This window comes from Arachis stenosperma, chromosome 5, assembly GCF_014773155.1.
Source record: "Arachis stenosperma cultivar V10309 chromosome 5, arast.V10309.gnm1.PFL2, whole genome shotgun sequence".
Taxonomy (NCBI): Eukaryota; Viridiplantae; Streptophyta; class Magnoliopsida; order Fabales; family Fabaceae; genus Arachis; species Arachis stenosperma.
Window position 1 is genome coordinate 138,370,518 of NC_080381.1, and position 23,835 is coordinate 138,394,352.

Genomic DNA, 23,835 nt, shown 5'->3' on the forward strand with positions numbered 1-23,835 from the left:
GTCCATGAGCTTGTTTTCTTGAATTGTCTGCCATCTCTAATGAGATTTTTGCAGCTTGTACCTCAAAGATCCTTAGCTTCTCTATTACTGAGAGAGGCATGAGGTTTACACTTGACCCTAAGTCACACAAGGCCTTCTTGAAGGTCATGGTGCCTATGGTACAAGGTATAGAAAACTTCCCAGGATCTTGTCTCTTTTGAGGTAATTTCTGCCTAGACAAGTCATCCAGTTCTTTGGTGAGCAAGGGAGGTTCATCCTCCCAAGTCTCATTTCTAAATAACTTGTCATTTAGCTTCATGATTGCTCCAAGGTATTTAGCAACTTGCTCTTCAGTGACATACTCATCCTCTTCAGAGGAAGAATACTCATCAGAGCTCATGAATGGCAGAAGTAAGTCCAATGGAATCTCTATGGTCTCATTTTGAGCCTCAGATTCCCATTGTTCCTCATTGAGGAATTCAGAGGAGATTGGTACACGCCCACTGAGGTCTTCCTTAGTGGCGTCCTCCTCCTCTCTTTCCTCTCCATATTCGGCCATGTCTATGGCTTTGCACTCTCCTTTTGGATTTTCTTCTGTATTACTTGGGAGAGTGCTAGGAGGGAGTTCAGTAACTTTCTTGCTCAGCTGACCCACTTGTCCTTCCAAATTTCTGATGGAGGACCTTGTTTCATTCATGAAACTTTGAGTGGTCTTTATTAGATCAGAGACCATTGTTGCTAAGTCAGAAGTATTCTGCTTAGAACTCTCTGTCTGTTGCTGAGAAGATGATGGAAAAGGCTTGCTATTGCTAAACCTGTTTCTTCCACCATTATTGTTATTGAAACCTTGTTGAGGTCTCTCTTGATTCTTCCATGAGAGATTTGGGTGATTTCTCCATGAAGATTATAGGTGTTTCCATAGGGTTCTCCTAGGTAATTCACCTCTTCCATGGAAGGGTTCTCAGGATCATAAGCTTCTTCCTCAGATGAAGCGTCCTTAGTACTGTTTGGTGCATTTTGCATTCCAGACAGACTCTGAGAAATCAAATTGACTTGTTGAGTCAATATCTTGTTCTGAGCCAATATGGCATTCAGAGTGTCAATCTCAAGAACTCCTTTCTTCTGACTAGTCCCATTGTTCACAGGATTCCTTTCAGAAGTGTACATGAATTGGTTATTTGCAACCATTTCAATCAATTCTTGAGCTTCTGCAGGCGTCTTCTTCAGATGAAGAGATCCTCCAGCAGAGCTATCCAAAGACATCTTGGATAGTTCAGAGAGACCATCATAGAAAATACCTATGATGCTCCATTCAGAAAGCATGTCTGAGGGACATCTTCTGATCAATTGTTTGTATCTTTCCCAAGCTTCATAGAGGGATTCTCCATCCTTCTGTCTGAAGGTTTGGACTTCCACTCTAAGCTTACTCCATCTTTGTGGTGGAAAGAACTTTGCCAAGAAGGCATTGACTAGCTTTTCCCAAGAGTCCAGGCTTTCTTTAGGTTGAGAATCCAACCATATTCTAGCTCTGTCTCTTACAGCAAAAGGGAATAGCATCAGTCTGTAGACCTCAGGGTTAACCCCATTAGTCTTGACTGTGTCACAGATTTGCAAGAATTCAGCTAAGAACTGATGAGGATCTTCCATTGGAAGTCCATGGAACTTGCAATTCTGTTGCATTAGAGAAACTAATTGAGGCTTAAGCTCAAAGTTGTTTGCTCCAATGGCAGGATAGAGCTTCTCCCATAAAAATCAGGAGTAGGTGCAGTGAAGTCACCCAGCACCTTCCTTGCATTGTTGGTATTGTTGTTGTTTTCGGCTGCCATGTGTTCTTCTTCCTTGAAGAATTCGGTCAGGTCCTCTAAAGAGAGTTGTGCTTTAGCTTCTCTTAGCTTTCTCTTCAAGGTCCTTTCAGGTTCAGGATCAGCTTCAACAAGAATGCCTTTGTCTCTGCTCCTGCTCATATGAAAGAGGAGAGAAAAAGAAAATGTGGAATCCTCTATGTCACAGTATAGAGATTCCTTGAAGTGTCAGAGGAAAAGAGAAATAGTAAGGAGAAGGAGAAGAAGAATTCGAACTTTAATTAGATAAGGTTCGAATTGTGCATTTAGAAGGAGTGGTACTCCATAATAGAAGGATGTGGAAGGAGGGAAGAGAATTTTCGAAAATTCAATTAAAAGATTTTGAAAACATTTTGAAAATTTGATTGATAATTTTCGAAAATTACAAGTGAAAAAGAAATCAAGTGATTTTTGAAAAAGATTTTGAAATTAGAAATTAAAAAGATTTGATTGAAAACTATTTTGAAAAAAAATGTGACTAAAAAGATTTGATTGAAAAGTTATGGTTTTAAAAAGATATAATTGAGACGATATGATTTGAAAAACATTTTAAAAAGATTTGTTTTGAAAACAATTTGAAAAGATATGATTTAAAAAGAAATTGATGACTTGCCTAACAAGAAAAGATATGATTCAAACATAAAACCTTCCTTAATAGAAAAGGCAAAAAATGTTCAATCAAATCATTAATTGTTAGTAAGTATCTTTGAAAAAGGAAAGAAATTGATTTTGAAAACATTTGATTGAAAAGATATGATTTGAAAAAGATTTGGTTTTGAAAAACTTTGAAAACTTGAAAAAAAATTGATTTTGAAAACAAAATCTTCCTCCTAGCACCATCCTGGCGTTAAACGCCCAGAATGGTATACATTCTGGCGTTTAACGCCCAAAATGCTACCTCTTTGGGCGTTAAACGCCCAACCAGGTACCCTGGCTGGCGTTTAAACGCCAGTCTGCCTTCTTCACTGGGCATTTTTGAATGCTCAGCTTTTTCTGTATAATTCCTCTGCAGTATGCTCTGAATCTTCAATTCTTTGTATTATTGACTTGAAAAGACCAAATTAAAATATTTTGGATTTTTTAATAATCAAAATGCAACAAGAATCAAATAACAATGCATGCAAGACACCAAACTTAGCAGTTTGTGTACTACTGACACTATATGAGACACATAAACACTCAAGCCAAAAGAATTCAAAGATCAGAGTAAGAAATCATCAAGAATTACTTGAAGATCCTTAAGACACATGAATGAATGCATGCTATTGACACCAAACTTAGGATGAGACACTAAACTTAAGCAAGAAACATGAAGAAATAGAAAATATTTGATGCTTCTTAAAAATTTTTTTTTTTTTTGTGTTTTTCGAAAATTAAGTGGGAAAAGGTATCAAAATTCTTAATGAGAATTCCAGGAATCAGTGCAATGCTAGTCTAAGACTCCGGTCCAGGCATTAGACATGGCTTCACAGCCAGCCAAGCTTTCAAGGAAAGCTTCAGTCCAAAACACTAGACATGACCAAAGGTCAGCCAAGCCTTAGCAGATCACTGCTTCAAAAGCAAAATTGATGAAAATCAACAAGCTCTTGTGGTGTTAAGTTGAAATCTCGGTCCAATCAGATTAGACATGGCTTCTCAGCCAGCCAGATTTCAACAAATCATCATGAAACTCTAGAATTCATCTTCAAGAATTTCGAAAAAATAAATACCTAATCTAAGCAACAAGATGAACCGTCAGTTGTCCAAACTAGAACAATCCCAGGCATTGTTACCAAAAGCTTGCTCAAAACTTGAACAATCCCCGACAACGGCGCCAAAAACTTGGTGCGCGAAATTGTGAACAATACTTTTCACAACTCTCATAATCCCTGGTCATGAACTCCAAAAACTTGGTGGTTCAATTCCATGGCATTACACAACTTCGCACAACTAACCAGCAAGTGCACTGGGTCGTCCAAGTAATACCTTACGTGAGTAAGGGTCGATCCCACGGAGATTGTTAGTATTGAAGCAAGCTATGGTCATCTTGTAAATCTTAGTCAGGCAAACTCAATTGTATATGATGATGAACGAAAATAATATAAAGATAAAGATAGTGATACTTATGTATATCATTGGTGTAAGAGCTTCAGACAAGTGTATGAAGATGCCTTCCCTTCCGTCTCTCTGCTTTCCTACTGCCTTCATCCAATCCTTCTTACTCCTTTCCATGGCAAGCTCGTGTAGGGTTTCACTGTTGTCAGCAGCTACCTCCCATCCTCGCAGTGAAAGCTAATGCACGCACTCTGTCACAGTACTGCCAACCGGTTTGGTTCCCTCCCCTACCGGAATAGAATCACTCTTTTGCGTCTGTCACTAACGCCCAGTAGGTTACAGGTTTGAAGCACGTCACAGTCATTCAATCATTGAATCCTACTCAGAATACCACAGACAAGGTTACCTTCCGGATTCTCTTGAATGCTGCCATCAAGTCCTGCCTTTACCACGAAGACTCTGATCTCACGGAATGGTGGCTCGTTTGTCAGGCGAGCACTCGGTTGTCAGGCGATCAACCATGCATCGTGCAATCAGGAATCCAAGAGATATTCACTAAGCCTCAGATGCTTGGAGAACAAGATGGTTGTCAGTCACCTTGTTCATGAGTGAGAATGGTGATGGGCGTCAATCATCACCTTCATCATGTTGAAGACAAGTGATATCTTGGACAGAGAACAAGCGGAATTGAATAGAAGAACAACAGTAATTGCATTAATACTCGAGGTACAACAGAGCTCCACACCTTAATCTATGGTGTGTAGAAACTCCACCGTTGAAAATACATAAGACAAGGTCTAGGCATGGCCGAATGGCCAGCCTCCCAAAGGTCTAAGATAGCATAAAACAAAGATAGCTACCAAAAGTCCTCGATATCAAATACAATAGCAAAGGTCCTACTTATAGAAAACTAGTACATAGATGAGTAAATGACATAAAAATCCACTTCCGGGCCCACTTGGTGTGTGCTTGGGCTGAGCAATGAAGCTTTTTCGTGTAGAGACTCTCCTTGGAGTTAAACGCCAGCTTTAGTGCCAGTTTGGGCTTTAACTCCCAATCAGGTGCCAGTTCCGGCGTTTAACGCTGGAATTTCTTGAGGTGACTTTGAACGCCGGTTTGGGCCATCAAATCTTGGGCAAGTATGGACTATTATATTGCTGGAAAGCCCAGGATGTCTACTTTCCAACGCCGTTGAGAGCGCGCCAATTGGGCTTCTGTAGCTCCAGAAAATCCACTTCGAGTGCAGGAGGTCAGAATCAACAGCATCTGCAGTCCTTTTGAGTCTCTGGATCAGATTTTTGCTCAGGTCCCTCAATTTCAGCCAGAAAATACCTGAAATCACAGAAAAACACACAAACTCATAGTAGAGTCCAGAAAAGTGAATTTTAACTAAAAACTAATAAAAATATACTAAGAACTCAACTAAAACTACTAAAAACATACTAAAAACAATGCCAAAAAGTATACAAATTATCCGCTCATCACATCACGATAGTGATTATCATACAGCTTATTAAGATTTTCAATGGCATTTTCTTTGACCCTATCTTTGATCACATTATGATTCTTTAACACGAGTGAGACTGCAATCTTCATGCGAACCCCATCATCCACCTAATAAAATTTGAATAATTACACATTAGGCTTAACTACCTAAATATAAAAGAAAGAACGAAGGAAAAGATTAGTGCATAACATTACCTTTATGTTAAAATGATCATCTTCAAAACAAGCTATCATCCAACTTGCAACCCACACACCCGCGTCACTCCTACATATCGAGGAAGCTATATTAGAGTATTATATAATTGCATAAATTTCATATCAATAACTACTAATTATACGATCTTACGATCCAGCTTTGAGGGTCGAAAGGCCTTCTGGCTCTTCAAATTCAAATTGTGAAGAAATCAGAGTTGGAGTGGTCTCAAAGTCATAGAATGAACGATCTTCCAATACCTCGTCCAAATAAATGGCCTGTTTATGTCTATGTTAGAGTTTGCTTTTTTAGTCATATATGTAGATAATTAACAAAAAAAAAGGAAAATATAGTTACCAATTTCAAGGCTGTCCTCTTTCGCTTGAACTGTTTTCTCAATGGGTAATGGGTCTAGCAAAATTATTTGTCTTTTAACACGATCAATCACTACGAGGTACCAGTGTTCATGGCCTTCGTCAGTAGTTTCAGATACAGGGATAAAGACCTAATCAAGAGAAAGTCATTTTAGGTATTAAAATTATTTTATGCCAATATTTGCTAATATGAATTTAAAATGATTGGGAACTTACTCTTTTTAAGCAGTCAACTTTGCCCAAATAAACATGTGTGATACAAAGCGGCAGACGGTCGGGATCCAATTTTGTCTTCTCTGCCAGCTACATTATTTAAGCCACTAGTTTATATGGCAATACAAAAAACAACTACCAATATTATTTTAGTATACACTCCCATATACTGACCGCAAAAGTTGTGGGTAAAAACCAATAACCACTTTCTCTGGTCAACTCTATCCTCATCATATCTGCTACTAAGTCTAGCACAAGAGAATCGATTGGCTTTCCTGACATCAAACTCCTGAATACATCTCTGTGAGCTGTAAACTCTGAAAATATTATATCCTCCTGGTAACTGCCAAAGATAATTTAACATAATACCGTCCTTTATTTATTTTTTTTCCTATATAAATAGGCAAAATATCTGGAAGATATGCTCAAGTATGACTCGTTCTATAAATACAACACTCCGTTCAGGCCAAGGATACTTGATTTTGTATTTGTGGATATGCTAGAAACAGGAGAACAAGCTCCTGGCTCGTAAGGAATATCTGTATTTGTGTTTTTCTTTTTCAAATTTTTATCTGCATAAGCTAACCGCGTCTTATTTAACACAGTAATGATTGTAGGGTATGGGTGGCAACCTGGATGACAAATTACAGGAAGACGTATAGTTATACAATAAATGTAATTTTCTTTTGCTAAAAAAAATAGTACTTCAATTGCTAATGTGTATGGTTTTGTTGGTAACCTAAAATATTTATATTTTTCAGGTTAATCATGGTACAAGGATGCGACTTGCGTTGGATTTGATTCTAAGGCCCTACAACTTGATGCTGCGTAAGGTCATTGAATCTGCTACCAGGAATTACAATAAGTATAAACAAAATGAGTCAAACAAAAATTAATTACTCGTAATTGTCATGTAGTCATGTTAAGATTATATTAACTACTAAGACTTGTTAGTTTCATCTCTTTTACTTAAAAAATTATTATGCACTATATTTTTTATGGACTCTTGTTGAAAATTAATGTTTCTGTTTTTCGTTCGATTTTAGTTGAATTTACGTGAAGCTTAATTTTTACTCTAGCATTTTGATTCCTTGAACCACTTCTGTGTTGTAAGCTTAATTGAAAATTTGATACTAAAATATATTAAGCATTTTAAATAAAAACAACATAGTCGATCGGTCGAACCGAACCGAGACCCGACCGATTTTCTAAAATTTGCTCAAAACGGTGCCGTTGGTTAGAGGAACCCTAACCAGTAGGAGTGTTCAAAACCGACGGACCGAACTAAATCGATCAACTGAACCGAAAAAACCGAAAATCAAAAACCAGTTCTGATAATGAAAACTCTAACCGAACCGAACCGGTCAGGTAAAAAACCAAAAAAAAAACCAAACCCCCCTCCCCCAAAATGAACGAAACCTAAACCTAACCCAGTAACCCCCATTCGGCCATTCCCCCAAGCCCCACTCCCAAACGAACCCTAGCCCCTCGCTCCCTACTCCCTAGGTCTCACAGCCTCGCTCTCTGCAACTCCCATCTTCGGTGAGAGACCTCCTCCCACCACCTCGCAGCCACCGCCACCTTCCTCCCAGCGCAGCCCTTCCACTGCTCCCACCCAGGACCTCCTCGCGGACAGAGCAGCCCAGCACTGCAGCACACAGCCAGCGCCCAGCGCCCAGCAGGTCGGCACCACGCTTGCAAGTCGCACCCACCACCACCCTCAGTCCCTTGCAACTCACAAATCGCACCCAGCAGGCCAGGACCACCCACTCACCGAGGACCACCCAGGACCACTCGATAGCCTATTGCAAGTAAAGAGCACGATTTGCTATTATATATAAAGTTCTTCTATTCTTTCTTATTAGCATGTTTTCCAATGCCATCTACTTTGGTTCTAACTTGGAATAATGTGATAATTGAAATGTTAGACCAACGTAGTTCTGATTATTGCTTTTCTGTTCACTCGTGAACATAAGGGAACTATATGCTTTTCTGATTATTGCTTTTTCTGTTCTCTGAACGAACACACTGAAGAACGCAGAGAAGACAGAAGAGAACTCGAACGCAGCTTGGAGAAAGCACCGAAGCAGCCATCTCTCGTCGCCGTTCCTCAACGTCCAGCCACCGTTGCCGGCTGCCAGTTTTGTTCCATCGCGTCAACCCTTCGGTCGTGCCCTGTTCCTTTCTTGCTACTGATCTGCTCTGCTCTGTTCTGGCATTTAGTTCTAGGTATTAATTTTTTTAAACTATAATTGTTGAATAATTCTTGTTACTTGTTAGTTAATCTGTGAACCTTGCTGTTGTTACTGGTTGAATAATTGCTGAATAATTGTTGTTAGTTAATCTGTGGATTTGTTACTGAATTGAATAATTGTTGAATAATTTTGGCTGTTGGAGACTTGAGATTACTGGGTTGGAGTGAGTTGCTGTGGTTTACTGTGATTTTGTAATTGGATTGTATTGTTGTGATATTGTATTGTTGTTGGATTCTTTTTCAACTAAGAAACACCTAAGGCTATTGGATTGTTAAAATTGTGCTTAAATTTTGCTAAAATTTTGATTAGCTGAAAATCTTATTAATCTTTATTGAAATTATGCTGAAAATTTTGCTAAAAGTTTGTTAGAACTTCTATTTGTTCATTATGAGTAGAAGGAGGGGTTTAGAATAGTTCTTCTATAAGGAGAAAGGGATCATTATCTTTTTCTATTGATAACTTCAAATACACATTCCAGTAATTGACTTATTGGGAGAGAAGAGAGCCATGAGAATGGATCTTACACAACAAGGATTAAAGGTAGAGAATGCAACGGTTGGGCCTTTAGGGTCTGCACTTTTTGACTCTGCTGTTTCCATTTTTTCTGCTCACAATAAGTATGCTTTGTTCAAATAGCAGGATACTGGAATTCATTGATTTGGGAGGTGAAATGTGGAGAGATGTTTGGCATGCTTTAATAAGTGAAATTATAGCGTTACACAAGTTCTCACAAGAATATGGACCTTGATTATGACCAATCTTTTGTTTTAGAAAAAATAATTTTTTCATCTTTGTTTTTAACAAAAAAATAGATGAATTGAATTAACTAGATAAGTATGTGAATATTTATTATTGGTATGCTTGATAAATTGTGCCAATTATGCGTTTCTTCTTCTTAGGGTGATTTTTTTTCCTTCTTCTTGTTCTTTCTTGTATTAATTATTTAATTCACTACTTTCTTGTGTGATTAAATTTTGGGTGACTATTTTTCGTAACAATTTAGTCAAATATATTAAATCAATCTATCGATTTTCACTTATAATCTTCGTATAAAGATGGCAACTATGATTACTTAAACTAACATAATTTTGAAGATTTTGGATTTTTAGCAAATTTTGCAGCACATAAATTTTGCAGAACACCATTGAACCTTATTACAAGTTAGCATACATAATAAACCCCCTCATGAATTTGCCAATTCGGTTGTTTTTTTTTTACAAAGTTCAATGGTTTAAGGTAGTTTACTGCCCCACATTAACGGTTAGCACCAAAGCTAGAGACAATTTGAGACGAGAGTTGACAAATCCAGATAAGGATGTTTTTCTCTTGAAACTCTGAAAAGAGCACTAAATTTCAATACATCTATTCAAAATAAAAGGATTAGAAGATTCATTCCAAAACCTATATTGTCAATATTTAAATTTCTTTTATGTAAAAGGTTTGGGGATTATGTTCATGAAGAACTATCAGGCACTTACTTGAGGGAATCTAGATAGATTTTAAGAGCCTAGAAAAGATAAGCTGTTCTTGATCAGTTCTGCAATGTGATATTCACTAAATTCATAAATAAGATTCCATTTTCTTGTCATGGCAAGAGTGATTATACTATATTAAATATCTCACAGTGGTGGTTTGCAGAAGGCCAAGTGATCAAGTATCACAATTGTTGAGGGAAATTCTGTGCACAGTTTCAATTTCTGAATATGCAAATCAAGCCCTGATGTTGGAACCATAGTCTTTAGTTTCATCAAATTAATCATTGGTCACAACTGAAAATATTTACACGTTCTCACGTGAATATGGACCTTGATTATGACCAATCTTTTGTTATAGAAAAAATAATTTTTTCATCTTGTGTTTTAACAAAAAAATAGATGAATTGAATTAACTAAATAAGGAGATGATTGAATATTTATTATTGGTATGCTTGATAAATTGTGCCAATTATGCGTTTCTTGAAATTGGTATGCCTCTCCTAGATTCTGAATAGTTCGATTCATGTTCTGATTTGATAATTGAGTAGTTTATGAAGCATAGATCACTGTTATTGCAAATGATTTGGGACTGCTTTTGAGGTAGTTGAGACCTGAATGGCAAGAACAAGTTACTAAACCAAGCATAATAGCATCTCAGCTTGCCAGTTTGAACAGAATTCTTGAGTTTCAGTATTTAAATTATCTATTCTTCATTAATTTTTGATGTCCTGGTTCATTTCAGGGTTGCAAAAGCTTTCCTTACTAAACTTGGAAGGGTGCCTTTGTAACAGCTGCATGCTTGGATTCTCTTGCAGGTTTAATTGCTTGATATACTTTTATGCTTATTATGTTGTTGATAAGCAGGAACTTGATGAGGCTCTCCAATGAGAGGTGCATTCTTGATTCTGTGTACTGTTATGCATTTGGGTTTCTTTTCTTATTTATTGTCGGCTACCTATGAATTCTATTACCATTTCCCTTTGATATGTCTGTGAATTTTATGGTTTCGAATTTGTGGTTACATATATGTGGCTATGTTTATGGTAAAGCAATGGCTCTTAAGATGTTTCCCTCATGCAGATTCAAGCTGCATTTCGCACAGATGAAATTTGAAGGAGCCCTCCAACACCACAAGATGAGGTGAGGGCAGGAATGAGCTACTTTCATGAGACAATATGGAAAGGTGTACCAAAGTTTTTGCACCGTGTCAACACAGCTCTGAAGAACATTGGAATAAATGAGCGTGTCCCATACAATGCCCCTCTTATTCAATTCTCTTCTTGGATGGGAGGAGATCGTGATGGTACCTTACTTTCTTTTCCCAAAGATTAGCACACAAACTTATTTCTCGTTAAATCTTAAACTTAATTATCTTCAAAGTATTCATGTGGAATGTATTCAAAGTATTCAGCGTTTATCCGAACAAACTGCCTTGAAGAGACTCAAAGCTTTAACTTATATGAAAAGGCAAATTCGGAGTCCTTCGTGTGGGATTGTGTTCTCTCGAAAATTGTTGGAGAATACTGAGTTGGGAATTGAGCAAAAACAACTTCTGCACACTGGCACTCAGTGGCTCAGTGCCAACGCCAGCTTAACAAAATTCTCGATGACTCGGAACTTGACCGTATCATTGATGGGTATGATTTATGAATATGATTATGATGATGTTATTTATGACAATATTTAATTCCTTTCATTCTTGTACTCTGAACAGCTACTTGAATTTGGAAATGGTTGAATTCACTCTGCATCAAGTTTTTGTTGCCTGCCTTAGTCAGGTCATGACAAAGAGCAAGGCAATGGGTATCCATATAATCAACGAAGTCACAGAGCAAATCATGACAGAAACCTTATATGGTGATAGTCGCAGGCTGCAGCAAGTCTTGGCTGACTTCTTATTGATTTGCATCAATTTTACGCCAACCAGAGGTCAAGTTGTTGTTGCAGCCTCTTTAACGAAAGATCAATTAGGCAAATCAGTTCATTTGGCTTACTTGGAGATAAGGTTTCTGTCATGATCAACTAACTACTACTTAAGTGGTTCACTGATTGTTTTTGCTATCTTTGCAGCATAACACATGATGGTGTTGGTGTTCCGGAAACATTGCTGAACCAAATGTTCGGACGAGACGGACAAGAATCCGAGGAGGGTATTAGTCTGCTCATCAACAGAAAGTTGCTGAAGCTCATGAATGGAGACGTGCGGTATCTGAAAGAAGCTGGCTAATCATCTTTCATCTTAACAGTTGAACTGGCTGCTTCCCAGAAATTGATTGCTTAAGGTTATAGGAAATAAAGAAATACTATTAGTTTTTGTGCATCAGAAAAGCAAGTGTGCAAGAAATCACTTTTCTTGTACAACATACCTTAAGAGTAAGAGTAACATAGTCTCAAGTCTTAACGCTTCTGTAACTCCTTGTACGGTACGGTGTATATATGTATGAATCTTCACGTTATTCAGCTATTCACATAAACTATTATATATTTATATTACTTACTCTTCCTGCAATTTTAGATTATTTAAGAAGCATTTTTAGTAATCAAACATTAAACAACTCTCTGAAATTGCTGTTATCCCATCTTCACATGCTTAGCTATAATATGATGAGGTGTGGTTTCTTTTTCTTATGTGACAGAAGCATATTGTTCAATTGGAATTACCTTAGACGAAAATCTACTCAAATTAAGATGTTTTGCCCCAGGGGAATATACACAGATGAATTTGGGTTAGTGGCCCAACATCATTAACCATTAGTTAGTTTATTTTGTGAATTCACCATTTCATATAGCCGGAAGAATGTGTGTACGGCCTTTATGCCTCGAGTAGCATATAATTAACGGCCCATGTTACCAGTGCATATAATTGGGAACAAAGCACGAATATCTTAGGGAAAAGGTGGGTTTATGCAGCAACTTATAAACTATTATATATTAGGATATGATAATTAATCAATCTGTATAACTAGTTTTGATTAGTGTGAATAAATAAAAGATAGTTATTTGTATTGTAGTATCTATGACTTTAGCGGGTTACATGGTGCCATGATGATAATTTCTAATAATCAAGGCAGGTTTTTTCTACTATTTTGACCATACTAGCTACTTTCTTTGTGCTGCTAAATATTGGGAGATAAGACACGGAAGATGGGGTTGGGTTATTTCCATCTATCCATACAAATATGATAGGAAGTGTAATTATTAATATTATACATTATTTTAATACCACCATGGTTCAAATTCAATGAGATTAATTGGAAGGTTATAGAAGAAAGGAAAGAGTAAGATGAGGCATAGGAGGCAATAACTTCAATATTCTTGTTATTATAAGGCACTGATAGATAGCAGCAAGGTAGCACTGTTGAGAACTAGTAAGTCAACACTGAATAAACACACACACACATTGTGATTAACAAAAAGAACAAAGCATGCTGATAGCACCTTTCAAATTCCATTATAAAAGAAATGAATATGTCCCATTATTTGCTTTTATGAGTTTTCCAAACATACATGATGAATTGTGATGAGAGAGACAATACACAAAACAACAGAGACATTATTAAAGCATACATATACCAATCAAGTATATATCATTCCTACTATAACATTACTTCTTGGAGCAAGCCTAGACTTGATTTTCTCAATCTCCTTGGTACCAACCTGGAATGCCTTGGTCAACACTTATCGGGACGGTGGGGTGGCAAACAAAGTCAGAGGAATAGACTGTGTTCCAGGCAATTGGCTGTTGAAGGCTGAAATAATGCAGCAGGTTCATTGGCATTGTTCTTCTGGAAATGACCAACCCTTTTGGGAAGACAAAGATCTCACCCTTGTAGATGGTCTTTGATATGAGAACATTGGATGTTTGAACCCAACATCAAGTTGACCTTCAAGAACAAACACAATCTCAGTGGCACGTGGGTGTGTGGGGGTTGAGTCCACCTGGGCATAGTCAATGCGTGACAGAGACACACCAAGTGTGTTCAATCCTGGATCTTTTCAACGTTGGCTCCTGTTACAATGGAACCGAAGGTTGTGTATGCTGCCACACCTGGTTTTGCTAATATGTTTGATGAGAAATCAGATGCATTCACTTTTGCAGCGTCTTACGTGAATCCATTCACCTTAACACCTGTTTTTCATTCACACACTACCCATGTCAACCAGCCAATGATTTTTGAGATCTGGGCTATGTTTAATCTACTTAAAAAAAATGAACTTTTTATGTTGTGTTAATAAAGAAACCTTAATTAGTAGTCATATGCAAGTGGGTGCACCATATTATGAAAAAGGAAGCAATATTAAAGTAGTTGGTAGGCCTAATAGTGAGTTAGTTGGAGTTAATTGAAAGAAAACCAAAGGATCAAATATAATGATTATTATGTTGTTGTTGTTCCAGACACACATATCACAAGAGAATAGAAACATCAAAGGAGAAGAGATAGATAGAGAAATATAAGATATACCAGATGCAGTATCTGCAACACAGAGGTCTTGAAGAGCATCAGAATCTGATGCTGAGGTTGAGGCTAAAACCAGAGCAAAAGTCATCGCTAACACTGACCCTATGAACTTCATGGTTAACTATGAACCCAAGAATGAGGAAACAAAATTGGGCGGGATGAAAGGAAACAAAAAAGAGAAGAAGAAAATGTGTATTGCTTTAAATGCTTTGGGCAAGTTGGAATGAGTTAATGAGGTTTTCAGTATTTATATAGATAGGCACAAAGGTGAGAAGAAGACTTAGAACAGAGACAAAAGGATGATCATGAGTTGAATTTCAATACTGAATGAGTTTGGAATCAAAGCATGCAATATGCCAATTCTTAAAGCATTCCAATCAATTAGCATTGCTTTCAATTCCCCTTCATTCTAAACAAACAAACTAAGGAAGTAACAAATATACTGCCATGGAAAATTTCATAACTTTTGAGAGCATAAGATATGAACAGACCTGAAAGCAAGCTGCATCAACTAATGCAAAGAGAGAGATTGAGACCAGGCATTGAGTCCCGAAGGGAACGGTCTTCCCCTTGAAGCAGCGAACCCGATGAGGAGGAACCCGGCAGGTATTAGCCGGAACGCCGACACAAAGAACGGGCCTGTCCTTGGAATCACCTCCTTCATAGCCACCATTGCAGTTCCCCAGAAGAAGAACGGTGATACCAGCACTGTCAATTCCCAAAGCCCTTCCGCAAGGCACTTCAATGATTCACCTTCTTCAATCCACACACAAGATAACTTTAGTTAAACAGATTTCTTTTGTTGCTGATAGTTATTAGTTAGTAGTGTGGTCCGTTACTGACAGTTACAGACTTACAGTTAGTTATTAGTTAGTTAGGGAAATTGTTATTAGTTCATTTTGGTTACAGACTGATACCTTGTTCCTTATTGTTCTCCGAAGATAACTATACGGCGCCGTTTTGTCCCTGTTCATTGGCAAAGGGTGCAACGCACTCAACGTCTTGGCCGGTGCCGACGCAATCTACGGCAGAAGAAGGAGGGGGATCTTGGAAGTCGAGCTGTTGTTGTTCGGTGCCGGTGGGAGTGCAGGAGACGGTGAATGGAACCGAGCTGCGCGACGGTGCTTTCAAAGCTGAAACAGTAGCTGCACGATGGTGGAACAGAGCTGCGCGATACCGACGGTGACTTCGAAGCTCATTTCGGCGACGGCGGCGGAAGATGGACGGAGGTGAGGGAGTGAGATCAATGACGGAGAGAGGAAGGAGGAGCTCAAGGGTGATGAGAGGGATTGGTTCGCGTTTAGCCTGTGTGTGGAGCTAAGGTTGCTGGGTTAGGTAATTGGCTAGGACATCCCAGCAAAACAATGACGTCTTGAGTGCGACGTAGAGACAGATGAGAGAGATCCAGGAGCAGAGAGAGAGGATAGGAAGAGGAGAGAAGAAGATGAAGAAGATCGAAACTTTTAGAGGCATGAACGATGAAGGTTTCTAATCTAGAACGACGAAGGTTTCTAACCTTGGATGAAGAACAATTTTGATTTTTTATTTTTTTAATATGTTTTTATTTTGTTATTTTAATTATTTGAAATTATAAAATTAAAATTAATTAAATTTTAAAATTTGATTAATTTAAAAGGATATTTTTGTCTAATCAAATAAAGGAAGGATGTTTAAGTCTTTTTATTAAAATTAAATAAAATTTATTTTTTATTTTTATTTAATTAAAAGGGTGTTTTAGTAAAAGTGGTGATATATTATATATTTAAAAAAGAAAAAATTAAATGCTGACGTGGAAAATAAATTCCACTTCTTTTATTGTTATTTGTCCATGTTTTAAACGTATCGGTACGTATTAATTTATCATCGTACCGTAGCAAACACCTTTTTTTAATTTGGATCTTAATTTGGATCTGAATCCAAATTTAAAACTATTTAAATGGTTTAGATTAGAAACCAAATTATAAAATAAATATAATTTGGTTTAATTTTTTTATTTAAAACTAGTTTATTTTAGTAATTTGGTTTGAATTTGGTTTAAAATTCAAATTTTGGATTTTTTGTCTATCCTAGATTTTCCAACGTCACTGCAAACTTATGACTTTAATAGTGAGGAATGGGCAACCAAACCATTTTTATTTGCTGCCGAGTTTCCTTTTTAGTAATTAATAAGTGAAACGCAAATGTGAATAGAAATGTTACTAAGAACGAAAAAACGAGCATCAAAATCTTGGAAATTAATAAACAACTAGAGTGAAATTTGCACAATGTGCATAATGATAAATTAATTATATTATATAGTGTATTTTAAAGTTCAGGATTCGGTGATTCCAGAATCTTTGGACCACTTAATGGTTCCATTAGAAAACATGTTTTTAGAATATTTTTAACAATTGCTACATAGTTCTTGAACTAATTTTAATTATAAATTAACTCCATATATTTTATTTAATTATAAAAACTTTTTTTTATTTTATAAATTATTATTTTATTAATTATCTAGGGGTGCACAGACCCGGTCCGGTCCGAAGGCCCGGCCCGGTCCCGAACACTTTAGGAACTAATTTGGAGTGATTTCATCGGGTTTAGGGTCGGGTACGGGTCTCAAAAATAGACCCGGTCATTATTTCGGGTCGGGTCCGGGCCATAGCTCGGGTCACCCGAAGTCGGCCCGGTGGCCCGGTCATCATACACAATTAATATTTTGTGTTATTAGTGATGGATCATGACTATTCTTACGTGGAATTTAAGTATTGTAAACCTTAATATTTTGTGTTATTAGTCATTATAAGATTATAAGTTAATGTTTTATGTTTAGAATGCATAAGATTTTAGACTAATACATAAGATTGTGTTATTTGTATTGATTTAAATATTTGGTATTATTAGACAATATTAGTATTGATTGTGGTTATGCTTTAATTTTGAAGAATGGTTGGTTCTTGTTATATTTTTCTAAGTGAATTTTACCATGTTAACTAATGGTTGGAGCCTTGGAAATTTGGATATTTTTACATGTTAGTTTATAAGAAGGTATCAACATAATGTAATGTTAACGGCCCGGTTTTCACCCGGTTTTCACCCGGTATAATTATGGCCCGAAAGTGTATTGGTTTCATCGGGTCTAGGGCCGGGTTCGGGTCTAATAAATAGACCCGGTGTATATTTCGGGTCGGGTCTGGGTCACATCAAACCCGGCTTCACCCGGCCCATGTGCACCCCTATAATTATCTATTATATTTATTAACAATAAAATACAAAAACAACAACCAATTATATTCTCCATTGATCCTAATAAAGCTTTTGGCCATTCCAATTGATTAAAATATTAAATTTGATCTCGTGACGTTCGTCCATGGCTTCTAAATCGTGTTTTCTTAAAATTCAATCGATTGGTTTATCAAAACAATCGATTGAATTGTAACTCAATCAATTGAATTACAGTGTATCACAAAACAATCGATTGAAAGTTGTAAGGTAGAATGGTTTTCGCTTAAACCAATCGATTGTTTATACTTTCCAATCGAATGAATGCCTAAAAACAATCGATTGTTTTTGTTACTCAAACAACATGGATTTGTCAAATACAATTGATTGGAAAGTAATGACATTGAAGTTTTAGCCAAATTCAATCGATTGGTAATGTAATCCAATCGATTGGAAGGTGAAGTTGAATTTTTTGCCGACTTCAATCGATTGGTAATGCTATCCAATCGATTGAAATGTGTCCTGCGCCTATTTCGTTATCTTTTTAGAAATTATCTTATTATTCATCTATCTTATCTTTAAAATTCTATCTTCAATTTTTGCTGTTTTATTTTGATGTAGATAAACTAATCTTATCTTTTCCTTAATATTAATGTAAATTTTAAAAAATTGAATAAATTTATATTTATTTTGATTACATTCAAAAGTGAATTATATGTATTCTTATAATTAAGAAATATACTTAACTTCTTTTACAATAAGTAAGTTTTTCAATAATTTAATTTATTAAAAAAATCTCATCTTTTTATTTATCCTACAAAATAAAAATTCATATTAATAGTTTTAAATAAGATAATTAAAATAAAATATAAAAATAGAGCTTGAATAAAAAAATACAAAGTTTTCAATCTAAAAATATAAAATAGTTAAAAAAATAAAAAAAATTATTTAAATATAATTTTTCAAGACACTCTATAACTTAGATGAATAAATATTATTTAAAAATTAATAAACCTCTCTCGTTAATAACAATATTGGAACTTAAATTTGAATGCTAATTGATATTATATATTGTGTAGGTACTTAGAGTATATTAGAAAAATATGTTAATAATTTGAAGAAAAAAATTATTAGTGTAAATTTATTTTTTTAAAAAATTAATCCTTATTGAACTATTCTACTTTTATTCCTTCAAAATATATCTTAATAAAAATATTTGTAACAATAATTTACATCCAATAAGAATATCTTAATAAGTAGTTACATCATTCTGTCATGGGTTAATGCAAAATTTACAGAATGTGAGTACGTGATTGAGTATGTTGTTTTAGATTATAAATATAGGGGTAAAATAGGAAAAAATAATCGACACTAAACCCTCTGTATTCCTAATATAAATTGTTATAGATAAGTATAGTTTCTTAAAATTTTGGGTGTCCAGACCACTACTCGCCCCCTCTAAGTCCGTCCCTGATTACTAGCTAATTAATTAATAATAAAAAATAATAACATCTATTTACTTTTTAGTATTTCTCAATTTTTGTGAATTAATAAAAGATAAAAAAAATATTTTTTTCTTACACAATCAATTTCACAAATAAAGTATTGAAACAAATAATTGCAAAATTAGAGATTCTATTCACTGACTTCGATTTTGTAATCAAAACGATGGTTTATTTTTTGAACACTATAATGAAAAACTTGATTGGATCTTTGCTGATTACTGCAACGGTGATTAACGATGAAGAAATACTGGATATTAAATAGACAGATAAAAAATAAAAAGAAAATTGGATATTGAGTAGATGGATGTTTCAAAAAAAAACAATTAAATTTTTTATAATCAAAGAAAATGATACACGATTTCAATGGTGGGATTGAATAATTAGTGATGGATTATTCACCAATTTATAATGTTAATATTAAGGAAAAGATAAGATTAGTTTATCTACATCAAAATAAAATAGCAAAAAATTGAAGATAGAATTTTAAAGATAAGATAGATGAATAATAAGATAATTTCTAAAAAGATAACAAGATTGAAATAGGCACAGGACACATTTCAATCGATTGGGTAGCATTACCAATCGATTAAAGTTGGCAAAAATTTCAACTTCATCACTTTCCAATCGATTGGATTACATTACCAATCGATTGAATTTGGCTAAAACTTCAATGTCATCACTTTCCAATCATTGTATTTGGCAAATACATGCTGTTTTCATGAATTCAATCGATTAACAAAAACAATCGATTGTTTTTAGGCATTCATTCGATTGGAAAGTATAAACAATCGATTGGTTTAAGCGAAAACCATTCTACCTTACAACTTTCAATCGATTGTTTTGTGACACACTGTAATTCAATAGATTGAGTTACAATTCAATCGATTGTTTTGATAAACCAATCGATTGAATTTCAAGGAAACACGATTTGGAAGCCATGGACGAACGTCACGAGATCAAATTTAATATTTTAATCGATTGGAATGGCCAAAAGTTTTATTAGGATCAATGGAGGATATAATTGGTTGTTGTTTTTGTATTTGATTGTTAATAAATATAATAGATAATTGATAAAATAATAATTTATAAAATAAAAAACAGTTTTTATAATTAAATAAAATATATGGGGTTAATTTGTAATTAAAATTAGTTCAAAGACTATGTAACAATTGTTAAAAAAACTCTAAAAACATATTTTTTAATGGGACCATTAAGTAGTCCAAAGGTTCTGGAACCACTGAATCCTGAAAAAAAATAACATTGATTTTTTTGGCACAGGAGCTAATCAATCCCATAAAAATAAAGCTAAAAAACTGGGTTGAATATTTTTTTGTCAAGAACCTCGTTGTCTTTTGAGATAATTGTCAGGGGTTAATTTGTGTTTTTTTCTTTTAATAATAAGTATTATATTATTTAAAGATTAGATAATATGTAAATTAATGTTAAATTTGAATTGTTTTATATTAAAAAAATTTGTAGAATATTTATTTGAAAATTTTGACACCAGAAGCACTAAAAGCATATTCTATGCCCTAATTATATAAAATCCAGAAAAACGAGATTCAATCATTAATCGAAACACATGTAAATCAATTTTATATCCAAAAAGATCGTCAATGTAAGTTAGATAACATCCGATAAATATCACAAAATATACACTATAAAAAAAACTACTGTTTCTATTTTCTTATTTTTAACCACATCTACTGTTTCACAAGAGAGAGATTATGAAAGAAAAAATTACGTATGTTCAATAATTTTTCTTCTTTTCTTCGCTTGAGTTTTCACTGAGATTTTGATTATTTGTTGCGAGATTTTGAGTTTTCACTGAAAACATCTTTGTATAGTTGATTTTGGGCACGTGTATGATCTCCAAAATAAAAGTGACTTTTTTTAATTTAAGTCAATTTAATTAAATTTAGATGACAAAAAAATTTGAATATGTAGCATAACTAATAATTTTGTTTTGTGCCATAATTTTTTAAAACCTGTAGTTCAATAATGTAGCTATTAGAAATATGAGCATAAAACCTGCACAAAATTATTTCTGCCAAAGAATATATCAGGCATATAACTCATTATTTATCCCCCTTTTTTATTTCTTCTTTTATTTTTTTTATAAAAAGTAATTTCCCCTGTGTTTGTTCCTTTTTATTATTAATGCTTATGTATATATCACATATTATGTTTTTAAAATTTGGATGAGAAATTTGAGACGATGTTATTGTGCCATGAACTATATAAACAAATGTATACAACAATATTTTATATTATAATTGTTTATCATCTTTATATAATCATATTTTAACAATAATAAATTAAAAAAGAATGTTAATGGACTAGCAAATTTTATTATTTTTAAACAATAATTAATTATTATATTTAAAAATATAAATTAAAAATATATTATTAAATTATTAAATTAAAAAAATTAGACGGTTGTCTATGAATATTGACTAAAAATAATAAATTATACTCACAAACTAGTGCATTAATAATAATTTGGAAACATGTATTCACCATTCAGGGAGAATGGTACGATTGGAATTGGAAGAACTAATATTTGGAATTGGAAGAACTAATATTTAACCATATATAACAAATAGTCTAAACAAATTAAAAGATTTGAAATTTGAAAAGATTAAACTACAATGACAAAAGCTTAAGGAGTATGAATTAGGGTAACAACCAAACAGGAGGGCAAAAGAACTTCACTTCTAACAATACTCTCTGGAAACTTCCATGGTCCAAGTCGAAGATGCCGATATCTTGAGGAACAGGATCGTAAAATGATGATTGCATCGCTGCTTGGTTATCTGTAAACCAAATCTGATTTCCTTTGCTTAGAAAAGGCACAGGAATTTGAACAGAAGAATTAAAGCCAATCACTAGTATATAGTTACCTAAATTATCTAATGTTGACCACTCTTTTCTGTTTCTTTTTAACTCATAGATATCGAATTTGTAAGTTTCAAAATCCCTGCGTATTCTCCTCAAGAAGGGATGGCGAAGACATCTTACCAACATCAATAAGCTTCCATTGGCGCACCCAATAAGACATTTAGGCTCGTGAGGGCCTACGGGAATTTCGGATGGAGGTCTGGTTTCATGGATGCCTCCCTTAAGCCCTGCTCTTATCTTTGTATCAAATTCATATAGCTGCCCGTCATTGTTTATGGCATATATCTTTTCTTGGAAAAATATTACGTCCTCAAACCTCTTATCTCTGGTTGGAAATTCTACCCATCTCATATTGCCAGGCTTGTAAAAGGCCAGCCTCTGGTTAGGTCCGAATATCACCACCGCCATAAAATTTTCAATGTCATGCTCAGGAGATGAGTTTATAATAACCTTAAAAACTTGGAATCTATGCACGCTATCTCTATCCAGGGTGATCCTAATGTCACGAAAATCCCACGTTGTGTATTCATCCCCATGATTATCAGGCTGGTAATCAATTATAGTGGGTAAAGTTGAGACTGGAGGAAGATCCAAACTACGATTTGTAAATGGATTTAACATTTGCATAGTGCCATCAGATATGGATTGGACAATCACCCATCCATGACCAGAACCGCGGATGAACTTGTTGTCCGACTGCATCTCTGGCAGCATGATATGGTAAATATCTTTCTCTTCAAGGACGCAAGTATCAAGAGTTTCATCATCTGCAGCAGCTAATTGCATGAGATGATAAATCTCCTCGTCTTCATAGGAATGATTCTTGACAGTTTCGTCAGGTAACAATAACCACGGAATTTTGTTTCCATTGGGAATCTTTGGAAGTTTCAAGCTCCACTCTTTGCAAACCAATCGAAGCTGGAGGTAATCATCGTAGGCAATTAGGCATGGAACCGTTTTGAAATTTCTTTCAACAAATCTTCGTCAATGTCTGCCCATCGATTAATCTCGTCCATGTCTCTGACTCGAGCTATGTTGAGTTACAAAGAGTCAGATCTGAAAAAAAAAAGTCAGAATTTGAAAATTCGTAGAAAATAAACGTCAATTCACTCTCACCAACAAATAAAACTACAAACACGAAAAAAGGATTCATAACAATCGTCAGAACCAAACCCTAGAAAAAACTCACACTGTGCTGCACCGAAGCCGATGCTGATGAAAGTGTTGGTTGAAGAAGCTGTAAATATATATAAATATAATATATAAGACTAAGAAGAGGGAGATCAAGAGAGAATGTGAAAGGAATTGATGTTCCACAAAGATTTGAAGTGAAAGCAAGGATAATTAGAGATGGAAAAGAAGGCGGAAGAGCTTTTGCAATGGGGTTACAATTTATATAGGACGGTGGGTCTTTTAAAAACGACTAATCCATCCCATCCTGAAATTTTCCTTTTATATGTAATTTTGAGAGGATTCTGGTATTTAAATATTGAATTAGGGTTTCGCTTGCTCAAAGATGGATACCTGTTTTGAATGATTTAATTTAAAATTGGGCATCATTATAGTGTCTAAAAGATTATTATAGTGTCTAATTTATTAAATATGGATAAAAATTAATATTTAATTTAAAAGATAAAAATTTAAAATCTAATATAAAGATAAATTAGATAAAATTTAGACATCAATTCATAAAAACTATAAAATTGACTTTTAAATTTAAAAATCAATATCTTTTAAAATAAAAAAGTTGATAAAATAGTTAAATAAAAAATTAATTACTCTTAAATTAAGATAATTGAACACATATTTCATAAAAATTATAAAATTAACTGTAATCAACTCTTTACTTTATCAACTTTTTTATTTTAGAAGATCTAAATTTAAAATTTAAATAA

General features: G+C 34.6%; 1 protein-coding gene, 1 non-coding gene and 1 pseudogene across 2 annotated transcripts; 1 reads left to right on the forward strand and 2 right to left on the reverse strand.

The window, feature by feature from the left end:
- Positions 1-1,296: 1,296 nt before the first annotated feature.
- Positions 1,297-1,404, forward strand: LOC130984388 (small nucleolar RNA R71). The gene has a single exon (XR_009088326.1). It is a non-coding gene; the product is annotated as a small nucleolar RNA R71 (small nucleolar RNA).
- A 12,042-nt stretch (positions 1,405-13,446) lies between these two features.
- On the reverse strand, positions 13,447-14,522 carry LOC130981514 (rhicadhesin receptor-like; annotated as a pseudogene).
- A 6,998-nt stretch (positions 14,523-21,520) lies between these two features.
- LOC130979483 (uncharacterized) lies at positions 21,521-23,367 on the reverse strand. The gene is made up of 2 exons (XM_057902937.1): positions 23,130-23,367; positions 21,521-22,996 (listed from the first exon to the last, which is right to left on the reverse strand). Exon 2 carries the CDS (start codon positions 22,724-22,726, stop codon positions 21,716-21,718), a length of 1,011 nt encoding a protein of 336 aa, XP_057758920.1. The 5' UTR covers positions 22,727-22,996; positions 23,130-23,367; the 3' UTR covers positions 21,521-21,715.
- Between the last annotated feature and the right edge of the window lie 468 nt (positions 23,368-23,835).

Coding starts and splice junctions, on each gene's coding strand:
- LOC130979483 (XM_057902937.1), bottom strand. CDS start 22,726: ATGCAATTAGCTGCTGCAGATGATGAAACTCTTGATACTTGCGTCCTT.